The sequence below is a fragment of the Gymnoscopelus microlampas genome (genome assembly GCF_963454915.1).
Source record: "Gymnoscopelus microlampas genome assembly, chromosome: 8".
NCBI lineage: Eukaryota > Metazoa > Chordata > Actinopteri > Myctophiformes > Myctophidae > Gymnoscopelus > Gymnoscopelus microlampas.
In genome coordinates, this window is record NC_139945.1 from 18651058 (window position 1) to 18665449 (window position 14392).

At 40.7% G+C, this 14392-nt stretch overlaps 2 protein-coding genes across 2 annotated transcripts; one reads left to right on the plus strand and one right to left on the minus strand.

Moving 5' to 3' along the window:
• Positions 1-1159: 1159 nt before the first annotated feature.
• Positions 1160-9218, plus strand: bckdha (branched chain keto acid dehydrogenase E1 subunit alpha). Its single transcript, XM_084064090.1, has 8 exons — positions 1160-1475; positions 3141-3317; positions 4567-4653; positions 5173-5281; positions 5373-5534; positions 6340-6546; positions 6673-6814; positions 7622-9218. The coding sequence occupies exons 1-8, from the start codon at positions 1368-1370 to the stop codon at positions 7962-7964; spliced, it is 1335 nt and encodes a 444-aa protein (XP_083920216.1). The 5' UTR covers positions 1160-1367; the 3' UTR covers positions 7965-9218.
• A 3163-nt stretch (positions 9219-12381) lies between these two features.
• Positions 12382-13310, minus strand: LOC311051074 (N-acetyllactosaminide beta-1,3-N-acetylglucosaminyltransferase 2-like; the record flags this gene model as incomplete). The annotated part of the gene is made up of 1 exon (XM_084065456.1): positions 12382-13310. Exon 1 carries the CDS (start codon positions 13267-13269, stop codon positions 12382-12384), a length of 888 nt encoding a protein of 295 aa, XP_083921582.1. The 5' UTR covers positions 13270-13310.
• Between the last annotated feature and the right edge of the window lie 1082 nt (positions 13311-14392).

Below are 14392 nucleotides of genomic sequence, written 5' to 3' on the forward strand. Positions count from 1 at the left end.
GGTCCTTGGTCTGCAAACGTTGAAGACCCCTGTCCTAACACATCACAAGTTTACAGCCTGGTATAAAAGAGTGGGTGAAAGTATTTTTTTGTGCAAGTTTCCACAACTTGTTTTACTTAAATGTAAATCTTTCATTATTTCTGTTGTTATAAGAGTGGAGTAAATACCCAACAAAAACCTAAATATATATGTTTTTAAACAAATCAAATAATAGCCTATAGGGCACTGTAGCCATGGTTCACATGGCGCTTATGACAGTCATGTTTCATGTTTTCAGGCTGCGACCCCCCAAAATAATCATATATGAACTGGGGACCCCCCCATCCTGACTAGCCCTGGGCTCACTAACGCTCTGGACCAGGGCTACATCCTGACAAGCACTTGGAATTGTAGGAGTTGAGGCATTACATTTTGTTTGACTCGGTTCCACAGATACTTTATGAAAATAGCAGATCTACAAGCTCACAACACGAGGCGTTGTGAGCTTGTAGATCTGTTATTTTCATAATCTATATTATATTATTTGACAATTTGGCCAATGTTTGACCAGTTTTTATAGTATAGTTCAGGGGTCTTCATCAGGGGGTCCGGGACCCCTAGGGGGTCCTCAAAGTTACTACAGGGGGTCCGCCAAATCTTTATGATATGATTTTTCTTTTTTTACATGAACCACTTGAACCCTAGCATCCCTTTTCTGGGGAGAACTTTAGCCAAAAATAGCAGATCTACAAGCTCACAACGCCTCGTGCGTTGTGAGCTTATAGGTGTTAGGGAAGAGGGAAAAAAGACTGCGGTCACAAGAGGGGAAAAAGCAGCAAACGTTTATCTGAAACACAATTTTATAGAGGGGGTCCCTGCTTCATCTCTCTCTCAGCTGGGGGCCCTTGGCCTGAAAACGTTGAAGACCCTAGTATAGTTTGTTGATTACTTTTGAGGCAGTAATGGTCTTTTCCTTTTCTTTCATTTTTTGGTCTTGTTGAGGTATTAAAGGACTTAAATTGTCACGGGGTCCCCGCAAAAATAATGTGTTGCTTTTTCATACAGGTAGTGGGGTAAGTAAGATAGGTGGCAGATGCTGAGATCAAGCCTAGATAGGAGGAGGTATGGGGGCCGCGTCGGCTGCGTCCCATTATTGCCCATACTCCCTTCACCTACTACCTTGAAGGGCAAGGAAGATTCGCATCATCGGACCATCTCCTTCCTGAGGTGATCGTTGCAGGGAGTCGTGTCACAGACCCCCGTCTCCGTCGTGGTCTCTGTGGTCCAGTTTACAACAGAAGACACGTATAAAAGCCTATACTGTTCTCTCATCTTCTTACAGCACAAATCAACTGCAACATAAAGGAGTCACAGTCAGACTGACAGCCATGGCTAGGGCCGTGAGGAACAGCAGCATGATGGTCAGAATGATGATCCGTCAGGCTGCAGGGCTGCAGGCCGCCAGGCCGCTGCAGCACAGGGCCTTCAGGGTCAATGTGAGTTGGACTGGATGTGTGTGTGTTTGTAAAAGAGAACCTTTTATCGAGCTTTTTACTTTAGATAACATGTAAGTAAGGTCGCCTGGCTGTGTTTTACCGATACTGGTGACCCATTGATTCCTGTGACTCCAGAGGTCGCTGTTAGTTTAAAAAAAAAAAAAAAAAAAAAAGTATTTTGTGTTTTTACCAGCGGTGTAAAGTTATTAAGTATATGTACTGTACTTATTACAATTTTGAGGTACTTTTACTTTACTGGAGTATTTCCAAGCTGAAATATCCCCGACGTTCCACGACAGCGGCGCTGCGGCCCCTGGCGTCTCAGAAGTCGATAGACTAACCAATTTCGGTGTAACGGATTCCCCGGCAAGCTAATAGAGCTAAAGCTGTACCTCAAGTCCTCAACAGCAGTAGATCATTGTTTGGGTTATTGATTGTTAAACAAATTAAATGTTTTGACGCCAACCTTAACCTTACATTATCACACAGTGTTGTGATTTAATGTTTATAAAGTTAGCTAGTCTTTAGCCATGTAACGAACGACATTCATTTGCTATATTATGATTGGTCAGACTCAGGGGTGTGTGGCTATCACTTCATTCTAACTAGAATAAATGCAGTGGTGGAAGAAGTACTCAGACATTTTACAATATAAGATAGCTGTTACAAGTAAAAGGCATGTGTTCAAAAATGTTATTTGAGTAAAGTACAAAAGTATTGGCAAAATATACTTAAAGTACCAAAAGTAAAAGTACAAAAATGTTTGAAAATAGCAGATCTACAAGCTCACAACACCTGCGATGTGATTGTGAGCTTGTAGATCGGCTATTTTCAAATAGCCTCTGTATAAAATAGGGCTAAAGTGATTAATTTATGTTTTATAATATAATATTGACTATTTTATTGCAAAGTAACTAGTAACTAAAGTTTCCAAAAATTGTAGTGGAGTAAAAGTACAATATTTGTCTCTCAGATGTGACCCTAACCGCACGCAGATGCCACATAGTCGGAGAAAAGGTCTGTCGGATTAACGCATGCCTCCCAATGCGATGCCTGTAATTTATTGCCAAAGAAGCATGCTGACTTTGTCTGATCAGAGAAATAAAGCCATAATCTTATATTATTATACTGGTTGGTTATACTGGTTACTGTCTGTCGCTGAAACAATATATAATAAGTTGAATATGTTTTGTAAGATGAGATAAATCAAAATGTCATCATAACAACATAACAGCAGCAGAAGAGTGAAACACAGGAGGTACATGTTTAGTGATGTATCCTGTACATTTTCAAGGTTCAAGGCCCAAGTTGTTCCATATTAGGAAGGTAAAAGCTGGGTTCATTGGTGATGAGATGAGTAAATTCTCATTACGAATTTTGATACAGTACATTTTACAGTATCAAAAGTGTGTGCTTTAATTGTCTTTTTTTACCGTCCGATCTAAAAATCGGATCAATTTGCAAATGGACAGGTTAATCTATTATGAAAATGGATAGTTTTTAAACCGTGTCGGTTAGGATTGTTCTCTTGCTATTAGAGACTTGTTCTTGTTGACAAATACAGACCAATGTTCATTATCATTCTTTATTCCATCTCTATGTGTATACTGCTGGGTGGCCACAGTGTACTGTATCACTGTTTATTTAAAATCTTTTTTCTTTTAGTCTGTGCACCGTCAAGAGTCCTTTGACCCCGCCATGGATAAGCCTCAGTTCCCTGGAGCCTCGGCAGAGTTCGTGGACCATTTACAGTTCATTGAGCCCAACGTCATCTCTGGTATCCCGGTGTACCGCGTGATGGACCGCCAGGGCCAGATCATCAACCCCTCTGAAGATCCACAGGTGCGCTGTGTAAAGCCCTGAGTGTTAACCCATGAACCCATTAAGACCTGAGGCGATTCTTAAAAATGTTTTCTAAATCGTAACAGTTTTTGAAGATTTTTGAATAGCCAAAGAAATCTAAAGTGACACAGATGCATTCCAGTTCTTAAAGGGTTAAGACCTGAGGCCGATTCTACAAATGTCTTCTAAATCCTAACAGTTTTCTAAAACTTATGTTGCTATAATATCAGTGGTTCTCAAACCTGTTCATGTCAAGGACCCCAAAAAATGTATTTGGCCGGGGACTCTCATATCAAAATATTTAGTTCCAGGGAAGCAAAGATTTGGGTTACAAATGTTCACTTAAAAATATATATATACAAAGATTTGCACAAAATGTTCACGAGTGCCACGCTATGAGGTTGTAGATCTGCTATTTTTTAATAACCAAAGAAGTCTTAAAATGACACAAATGCGTTCCAGGTCTTAATGTGTTAACCACTTAAACCCTCTACTAGGGATGTCCGATATTATCGGCCTCCCGATATTATCGGCCGATATTAGCATAAAAATTGATATTGGGAAAATATCGGTATCGGTTTTTGAAAAAAAAAAAGATTTTTTTTTTTTTTTTTGCTTTATAAATAAGTTACAGGAGTTCTTACTGTATATGGTGTGTGTGATATGAAATTTGAGCTTACCCTAATCACAATAATCCCCGCATATATCGGTATCGGTTGATATCGGTATCGGTAATTAAGAGTTGGACAATATCGGTATATCGGTTATCGGTAAAAAAGCCAATATCGGACAACCCTACCCTCTACACTTAAACTGGACCTGAGATGGCTCTGATCTACAGCTCACAATGTGACACGTTGTGAGCTTGTACATCTGCTATTTTTGGCTAATGTTCCCCCCAGAATATGGATGCTGGGGTCCAAGTCGTTAATTTAACTCTTCAGAGTGTACAGATGGAACCAAATTGGGTGCCGTTTCACTCCATTTGTAAACGCTCAGAGTGAGTTACACACCCGTAAAGGTCCATTTGGTTCCATTTCTACACTCTCAGAGTTAAATTAACACTGAATCTTTCTGTGTGGGCTGTTCAAAAGGTCTTTTGAATCACATTTCATTGCAGTATAGTCCTTTTAACACTGTAAAAAGCTGAGCCCACAGTAATGCATTTACTGTAATATGTAGAATTATTGTGTTAGCACATGTACTGTATGGCAGGGTTAATGGTTTTGGTGTTTTGTTCTTTCACCAGTTGTCCAAAGAGACTGTATTAAAGTTTTATCAGAAGATGACCATGCTCAATACCATGGATAGGATTCTGTACGAATCTCAGAGACAGGTGAGTGCATTTCCTGCAGTCTAGTGCAGTGCATAATGTATATACTATTACCATGTTTGTGTAACACAAGTGAAATAATTCGTTTTTATTTACACAACCATAGTTTTCTGTCTTTATCTTTATTTACTTTCATCAATATTATTGAGAGCTTACTGTGTATATACTGTATGTTTTTATATTTTGTCCTTATTAACTCTAATGCACCAACCAAGACGAAATTCCTCATTTGTCTGACAATATAAGGAACAATGATTCTCATTTTTAAAAATGTCCCCTAACTTTTTATAGTTGTTTTGTGTGGCCAGTTTCCATGATAATTTAGCAAATTGTATTAGTAATGTTTTTTTTACTAGAATTGAGAAGAATTGAATGTAATCTACTGACAGCAAAATCATCTTTTTATGATTCTCAAATTTGCTCTGAACCAAACCTTAGCTCAGTGAGATATGACAAAATGTTGTGTTAGTTGTTCCATGATTAAGTATGTATGAGGTTTTGTTAAAGAGGTCTTTTCTGTAGGGTCGGATCTCTTTTTATATGACCAACTACGGTGAAGAAGGGACACACATTGGTAGCGCTGCAGCTCTTGAGCCCAGTGACCTTGTCTTCGGCCAGTACAGAGAAGCTGGTAAGGATTAGGCACCACAGGATTCTCCTCTGTCTGGTGTTTCTGTCATTTCACTAAATACCCTCAACTGTTCTTTCGCTGCCCCCTGTAGGAGTGCTGATGTACCGCGGCTTTCCACTGGATATGTTCATGGCTCAGTGCTACGCCAACGCTGATGACCTTGGAAAGGGTCGCCAGATGCCAGTGCACTATGGCAGCAAAGACCTAAACTTCATCACCATCTCTTCTCCGCTGGCCACACAGATTCCCCAGGGTATGAAATATCACAATATGTTTGACCAATTGCCTCAATATTGATATTGTGACATATTGTGCGGATGGCTGTTGGTGCTTTCAACAAAACATTTACACAATGAGGGTTCTGATAAATAGTTTGGGAACTCTTCAGTCTGTGAGGTCATCATCATACAGCTCAAGCACTGTGACAAGAATGGGAGTTGCATACTAGAATACAGGCAAAACATATCTTTCTTTAAGACTAAATTGAATAAATTCAAGAATTAAAGGTTATGGAATGGAATTGGAAGGTCTATTATGGAATGGATGTGATTTTTGGTGAGGTGCTAAAATGAAAACAAATACAACAAGGTGTCTCTTTTGTTTAGAGGAAAGAGAGACAGCGTGACACTCAGTCCGGGTGACTTTGCGTCAGAAAGTCTTATTTGATTGGCCGGGCCCAAGACTGATTAAATAGCTCTATTGTAGCTTACGTATGACAAGGTGGGTCCGGGGCGGGGTGCTCCTCTGTCGAGCGTCTTGAGGTTTGATTCTCACAAGAATCGTCAAGCAAACAACCAGAATCACCGTCACCACTCAGACTTAACTCTCAGACATTTATGACCGTGCAATCTGGGAACCCATAGTCAAAAAAAGCAACAGTTGTGTCATACTGTACGCCCTTATCAATAAAAAGTTAAAGTTATAGGGAAACTTTGCCAGTTTTCCTAAAACAATGGGATTTACAGTAGGTTGGACAATGTTGAAGTTTCCCTTTAAAGTGTGAGAATAACTGTTAGTCACTACAGCGTTGATGTAATATAACGTGTTTTCTTTTTTAGCGGCTGGGGCTGCATATGCACTTAAAAGGGAGAACGACAACCGTGCCGTTATCTGCTACTTCGGAGAGGGAGCAGCCAGTGAGGGTGATGCACACGCTGGCTTCAACTTCTCCGCCACTCTGGAGTGCCCGCTAATCTTCTTCTGTCGCAATAACGGCTACGCCATCTCTACCCCGACTAACGAGCAGTACAGAGGTGACGGCATTGGTAAGAGACCAGTGCCAGTGTCTGCATCTGTTTAATTAAGATATTGATCATGCATTTTGTATGACATATTATGTTACAGTCATTCATGTGTCCAGATAACACACTGTTGTTTGTGTATTCCCACAGCTGCTCGGGGGCCAGGTTACGGCATGATGTCCATCCGTGTAGATGGTAATGATGTGTTTGCAGTGTACAACGCCACAAAGGAAGCCCGGCGCAGAGCCGTGGCAGAGAACCAGCCCTTCCTCATCGAGGCCATGACCTACAGGTTTGTTTTGGCAGGTGTGGGGGGGGGGGTGAATAAAAAAAACAATTATTTGGTCACACGGGTGGCGCAGGGGTAATATACCTGTCCACCACAGTGCAGTCTAGTGGTTCGAATCCACCAGGGCACATCTTTTTTGGCAGAGCGTCTATACAAACACAATTGGGAGGGAAGCCAGGCGGGGAGGGTGATCTTTGTCACTGTGCTAGCGACTTCTACGGGCTGGAGCAGCACCTGTCGGTGGGAGGTGTTGAGCGGGAGGAGTAGGACATAGGTGCTACGTCCTCCTGGCGGGGGCTCTTCACTGGCAGGGTGAGCCAGTAGGGCAGGGTTCCCCAATTACTTTTCCCCAAGGGCCAAATTATGTCTCTAATCTTTTTTTTTCTCTAATCGAGCTAATTTGACACTTGTGTTATTTTAGGCCTGGGATTCTTACATCCTGTGTTGAGGGTCACACAAGGAAAAAATGCACTCTGGAAACAAAATATGTTGAGAATCAACTATTTACTTACAGATGTGTTTGTTACAGTCTGCTTGAACAGTAATACAGATAAAACTTCATAAAATAAAAAAAAATAAAATAAAGACAGGAGTCGTCGCGGGCCGGACAGTTGCCTCTCGCGGGCCGCAAATGGCCCGCGGGCCGCCTATTGGGGAACCCTGCAGTAGGGAACAACAGCGGTAACAACACAGAAACGTGGGAGGATTTATTGGCATAATGAGAAGGGCTAAACATAATTGGCTAATCTAAAATAGTTTTTTGGGGAGAAATATGGGATATAATTAACTTGGATGACACTTGATTTGCAGAATTGGCCACCACAGCACCAGTGACGACAGCTCGGCGTACCGCTCGGTGGACGAGGTCAACTACTGGGACAAGCAGGACCACCCCATCTCGCGGCTGAGGCACTACATGACGGCCCGCGACTGGTGGAGCGAGGACGACGAGCGCAGCTGGAGGAAGGAGACCCGCAAGATGGTGATGGAGGCGTTCGAGAAGGCCGAGAAGCGCCACAAGCCCAATGCCGACCTGATGTTCTCGGACGTGTACGAGGAGATGACGCCCAACCTGATCAAGCAGAAGGAAGACATGCATAGACATATCCAACAGTACAAGGAGCACTACCCTCTGGACCTGTACGAGAAATAACTACTGAGATCTGTTGAACGAGCACAGTCAAATCCCTGGTGTTACTTACTAGCTCCAGAGAGTTTACAAATGTACGATACATTAGTATTATGGAGTTAACCACTTTCAACCTATACATTTTGGGCATCTAATTAATTATAGGCAAAGATTTGTGCTTGTAGATAGGGCTGTCACGATTAGAAATGTAAGTTAACCATTAATTGTCACAAAAATAATTGCAATTAACGATTTTAATAACTTAATTTCTGTTTGCCTTTTATGCTTCGTAATCAAAAATTGCACAGGGCAGATATGACAAATAACTTAAATTACTGACATATCTATTCATTTTATGCTTAAAAAAATATGAAATAGCAGATCAACCATTGTAAGCTTGTTGATGGACTATTTCTGCTATTTTTGGAAAATGTTTGAAAATGTATGAAACATTTTCAACATGGAAATGATAATGACGGCAAAAGAATTGCAATGCTCTCAAATAATTGCGATTACTTAATAATTGTGACAGGCCTACTTGTAAATGGGCTATTGTCATGCGAAACCGTCATACGGCAAAGCCTAAAATAGTGGTTGAAGTAACACTGGGATTTTACTGTGACGAGAGTGAGTGAGAATCTTCATATTCCATCTCCTGTTTGCATAAGAATAATAGTTTTGATATGACTTGATAAGTATTTTCTGCACAATAATGGGGAGGGAAGGATGAGCTGGTTTCAGAGCATACCTCTGGGTTTTGTGCCTTACGTTAGAGAGAATGACAGATACCAGTAGTTTGACCTCTTGTGTAACCAGTAGGTTTACTGTGATTTTACCTATATTGCCTGTGTCTATATCAGGATTAAAGCTGCAGTCTGGCAATAAAACATTATTTCAACCAATCTGTATGGTAGAGAATGTTAATACAATATAACCAGTAAACGTTGGAGGTGATCTCCCTGCTCTTCCACTGAGAAATTTAGACCCTGGTGTTGGGTTAGGAGGACACCTACTGGTCGCCAAGTATTACTGCCTGAAGATGATGAGATTAGACACTAGAATGCGCTGCCATCTTTAACATTGTAATTACTGTACCTCTCTTCCACCGGGAGATGTTGTTAATGTACATAAAATGTACACAATGTTTTTTTTCCTAGTGCAGTATAGGTTAAGTAACAAGTCATCAGAAAGAGTTATGGTCCAGTTACGGCATGAATACTCATGCCCATCCGATTGTAAATCAATGCTGTAATAAAGGTTATATTTTTCCTCACTTAATTTCTTCTCCATTGGCTAGGGCAGTGGTTCTCAACCTGTGGGTCGGGTCCCCACATGATTTTGGGGGACCTTTTTAATACCATTACTGCATTAAAAGTAATCAACAAACTATACTGTAAGAACTGGTCAAACATTGGATCTACAATCTCAGCTTGTAGATCGGCTATTCTCACAATATTTATCTGTGGAACCGAGTCAAACAAACTAATGCCTCAACTCCTACAATTCCAAGTGCTTGTCAGGGTGGGGGGTCCCCACTCCCCAGTTAAAATATGATCTATTTTGGGGGTTCGCGGCCTGAAAAGGTTGAGAACCACTGGGCTAGGCTACTGTAAGGACATCCAGGAGCGTACAGTAACTGTTCTCTGCAGCGGTTGGGGTGTTTTTCCACTGTTCACCATGTGTAAGGTGGAGGTTGAGGTGTTTATCCTTTTCATTTGGGAGAGGATCTTACTTTACTTTTTTTCCCTGAAGGCTAGTAGTATACATGCCCACATTTTGGAGGGTTGGATTTGTAAACTGATGCTACTGTAATGCATTCAACTGTATACTGATTCTATACATTACGGTATATATAATGTGTGGTGTTTTGTGCAAAATATAAAGAAAGAAATTGTGTTTTCAAAGTCAATAAAAAAACGAATGGAAATATCTTCTCTTTCAATCAAAACGAATATCAAATAACTAAAAAAGAGACATCTGTACAAACAAAGCAATAAATACCCACATTCCAAAAGAAAATACATATGTAAAAAAAGGAAACATAGCAAACATAAGGGACTACTGTATGGTATTCTACTAACATACTAAAGATATGGATTGTGTACACTATGGCAATAGCTTTGGAACAGCCAAAGAGCATCAAGATCAAGCTGTAAATCAAAAGTCTATTTTACAATACAAAGTAAAGCTGTCCTGGCAAAAAGGGACAGTCCTAGGACAAAACAAATTATATGACCTAGAGTACCTAAACAGTTACATCTGTTACAAATATCAGATAGGCTACATTAGAATACAGTTAATATTATCTTTGGAATAATGCAATCTGTGCTTAACTTTTAACTGAATCAACTGTGACCACCTGGCACTAATGGAACATACCTCCTCAGTCGACTCCACACCAAGATTTGCCTCCAAGGCAGGTTTGATATGATGATGCAGCAATCATATTGGAAAACAATAACACATTTTGAAAGATGTTTGGAATCAGGATGTTCTTTCATTAACCACGTTCAACCTGTCAGAAATAGCCAACATAGCAGATCTACAAGCTCACAATGCATGTGATGACATTTTTGCACGGCACTGGAAAGTATAAATATGGCTTACTGTTTTGTTGTTAAAACAACAAAACTGTATTTGAATGGTTCCATAAAAGCTCCATAAAAGCTGCAAAGTGATTATTTATGCTGTACAGTATACACATCTGTCATAGTTGTAAAACCTACACTATGTCCTTCCAGTAGAATTAGGCATGATCAGATTGGGATGGAATAAAATTATGATTAAAACATATAGGAGAATATACAGAGAATTCAGATGTTTGGACTGGAGCACCCTTTTAATTTCCTTTTAAATTGTAATTGAGTTTTGTAGGACAAAACTTAACTATCATCCACCAGCTACATTGGATTGTCCTTCAAGGAAACCAAGTGAAAGGGAACTACAGTATTTCTCTCTGCATGAGACACCATGGGTGTATCACAGAGCTCACTTGTTTGAGAGAATTGGCCCTGCCAATAAATGAAGTCTCTGGCAAAACAAATCTTCACAGGAAATGAGAGCCATCATAATAAAAAAAAAGATATATATATATATATATATATTAAACAAATATAAAACTGTGAAAGTTCAAGTTTAGTCTAAAAGGAAAAGAAGCAGAGCAGTGGACCCAGAATACTGTGATTGTTTTTCATTCAAACTGTCTAATTTAATCATGGCTCAGGAGTTTAAAACTGTATCTCCTTCACAGATTTCAAAATCGGATCAGATTATCAAATTCTACATTTTGTTAACCAGGCTCAGACAATCCAGCCACATTCTCAGATTGTCTTCTGACAAGTAGCTGCGAGGTTGTGTCATTATTTCAATCTATCCCAGTTCTATTCCTGCACTTTTTCAGATGTGCAAAAAACTGATTGACCAATACAAAATTGCATCGGACTCAGTGTGCCTTAAGACCTTAAGCGATCAAATCAAAACAGATCACTCTTAAAGCCCCGAAGCCCTTTCAGCATTCTCACCAGCACTATGCTGGAATGAAACACACTACAGTATAACACAGTAAAATACACAACACACTACACACAATAATATTAAAGAATTACACATTAAGTGTAATTAGAATGTAACAAAGTTCCTCAAGGGGTGGAGGAACACTAACTATTATTAATTACTAGAGTCTCGGGGGGCTACGCCCCCCCCTCGACCCCAGCCGCGCACGGGGCCCAGCGTGGGCGCGTGTATATTGGGGTACCCAAATCGTCGGATTAAAATGTGCAAAAGTTTAAAAAAAATAAAAAAAAGTTGCCTCGTGGTGCGCACGGTAAACGGTACGAAGCTGTTTCCCCTTCCGTTTTGTCCGAAATGTGGTGAGTAGAATTAATTATGTTGCGCCGTGGAAACTGTATCGTGAGCAATGAGAGGTGCCCTACGCCACCCGTAAATTCAGTGCGGCCGCCGTGGCTAGTGTGTTGGCGAGATGTGGTGTGTCGGCGTTGTGTTTACTCGATTACAGAGCTGTGGCTATAGCGTCAGCGGCGCGCGGAAGTGACTTGCCGATTATATAAGTAGATATCTAAGAAAATATTTTTGAGTGCATAGGCTAATCACAATTTCAACATATGACAATGGTAACTGATAATCTTTGTTGTTTTTATAATGTATTCTTTATGTTATTATTAGAGTGGTCTTCCTGCCTGAGACCAACTCATCATACAGTAAGGTGTGAAAGAGTAATTTCATGTGTCCATTCGTGCAGAGGTCAGAATCATTTCTACATTATGTTTCTATTGGTAAAGTACAGCCATTCCAACATTTAGAATAAGACGGTCTTTTAGACATTTAGCAATATTTTTAATTTCCTTTGTTCATTTTTTGGTCACTTCTACGGCATTTTCCCCATGGGGGTGTAACACAATTTCAGCATCATTGCAAGATCATGTCAACATGTCAACAGTGGACTGTTAATGCCCCTCCACAGCATCTTAATCTGTTGTGGGCTGCGCTGGTGAACCAAAATCAATCCTTTATGCACACATATGTTCTCACGATCTTGCTCCCTAATATCAAAGGTCCGGAAGCCTGCATGTGTCTCAGGTGAAATTCCTAGTGCCTTAAAGCACATTCCAATGAAGACATCATCGATGGGAAAGAAAGGGATGACATATGAGACATTATACAGGGGTTGTAGCAAGGCACCCGAAAACAGGAAGCCACCTCCTCCTGCATAAGCAGGGTATGGGCCATCATAGAAGCTAAGAGGAACATAGTATTTAGATTTAGGGTCCCGAATTGGAGAGGCTGAGGTAAGAATGTGTCCGATATAGGCCTGAGAGGCCTTCGTAGGCCCCAGAGACTTTAGGTAGCTGAGTATTTTTGGGGTGTTTACAAACACATCGTCATCCCCATTGAACACAAACGAGATGTGTGGACAATTCTTCTGTGACCATTTGAAGAACATGTGTTGTTTCAGGGCCAGGTTGAAAAGAGAGTCATGGAAATCCCACTGAAGCAGGTCTCCAAAGACCTGTGCCTCAAATGCCAACAGTTGGCTGAGATCAGGATCGTCGAGAGACGAGCTACCCAGGAGAAACACTGTGCGCACTCTCAGTCCACTCTGGTAGACCCCCTCTTTCCCCCAGGTCTCCCGCACAGCCTGTCTCCGGGCAAAGTTCCAGGGAATTGACTTGATGGCCACAAGGAGGAAAGTCTGGCCATCGCCTGACCTGCTGCACTTGTTGGGCTGATCGATCAGCATCGGGGGAGATTTGCAGTCCATGCCCCGCACAAAGTCCCGGCCTACTTCTGTGTAGGAATTAAAGTCGTGCATATTGGTCAGCAAGACCTCTTGACTCGATTCCCTGCAATGAGGCCAACTCTGATTTCTGATTTTATTTTGCCCCTCGTCCATCCCCCTCAGAATAGAGTGGAGCAGGCGGTTCCAGTAAGCTCCATTCTGAGGAATCTTCTTCCTAAAGCTGTCAGAGATGGACAAATGCAGGACAGCTGGAGGGAGGTGTTCACGCTTCTCCACAGACGGCTGTGCTGTGGTGTCATTGTCATGGACCCATGACGCATTGTCTTCGGCCGGAGTGTTGCGACTGTAATGACTGTAATCCAATTGCTGGTTGAGGATGGGATTGAATAAGTACCAACACAAACCAGCCAGGAGAACTATAGCCATGAAAGGTTTAATGCGCCTTGAAACCATATTACAAAGCGGTAAGAATGAACAATTGGGTGTGGCGTTTTAGAGTGATAATATCCAAGAAACAGTGATTATAGCTGTTTTCAATTGGCAGAAGATGTGGAGTCCCCAGCAAACCAGTGACCTTTTGGGTGTGCCTATCGTTGAGAAAAACAAAAACAAAAGAAAAACAACATTTGAATATATGCAAGTTTGTTACAATAAAGGTTAAATGTGTGGAAATGCTCTGCATATGGGCAAACTATCTTAAAAGATCAGTTATTTTAATATACTTTGTGGCGTGTCCACCACATATAAGCCATACCTTACCTTATTATTTGCATAAACTAGAAAATCATGAATAACAACTAGATTTTTTTTTTTTTTATTTAAAATGTTTCAACATTTCTTTTTTTTTATGATTTTTTGGCCAAATGCTATACAGTTTTATGGTGCCAAAAAAGGAAATGCATGTTTAGAGGAAAGTGAGGTGAAAAATCTAGAGCACAAAGATCATCTTAAAAACTTTTGATAACTTTTAATAGGTGCAAGAAAATGTTTTTTTAAATTAAAAGTATGCATTTCTCTCTAAGATATGGGCCATGTCTGAGAGGTACCGGCTTTCATCCTTAAAGTGTGTTTTAGCACGTGAACTTTCTCAAGTTAGGAAAGTGAGGTGAATTGTGGTATCCAATCATGTTAGTAAAACCCATGTCACATCATACATATAGGCTACATACATACAGTGCAGTCCATCAGCTTTTGG

Bases quoted from the DNA above. Each gene is read 5' to 3' on its own strand.
- bckdha (XM_084064090.1), top strand. From the start codon at position 1,368: ATGGCTAGGGCCGTGAGGAACAGCAGCATGATGGTCAGAATGATGATC. The intron at 1,476-3,140 runs GTGAGTTGGACT...TTTTTCTTTTAG, and splicing joins ACAGGGCCTTCAGGGTCAAT to TCTGTGCACCGTCAAGAGTC. The intron at 6,547-6,672 runs GTAAGAGACCAG...GTATTCCCACAG, and splicing joins GTACAGAGGTGACGGCATTG to CTGCTCGGGGGCCAGGTTAC.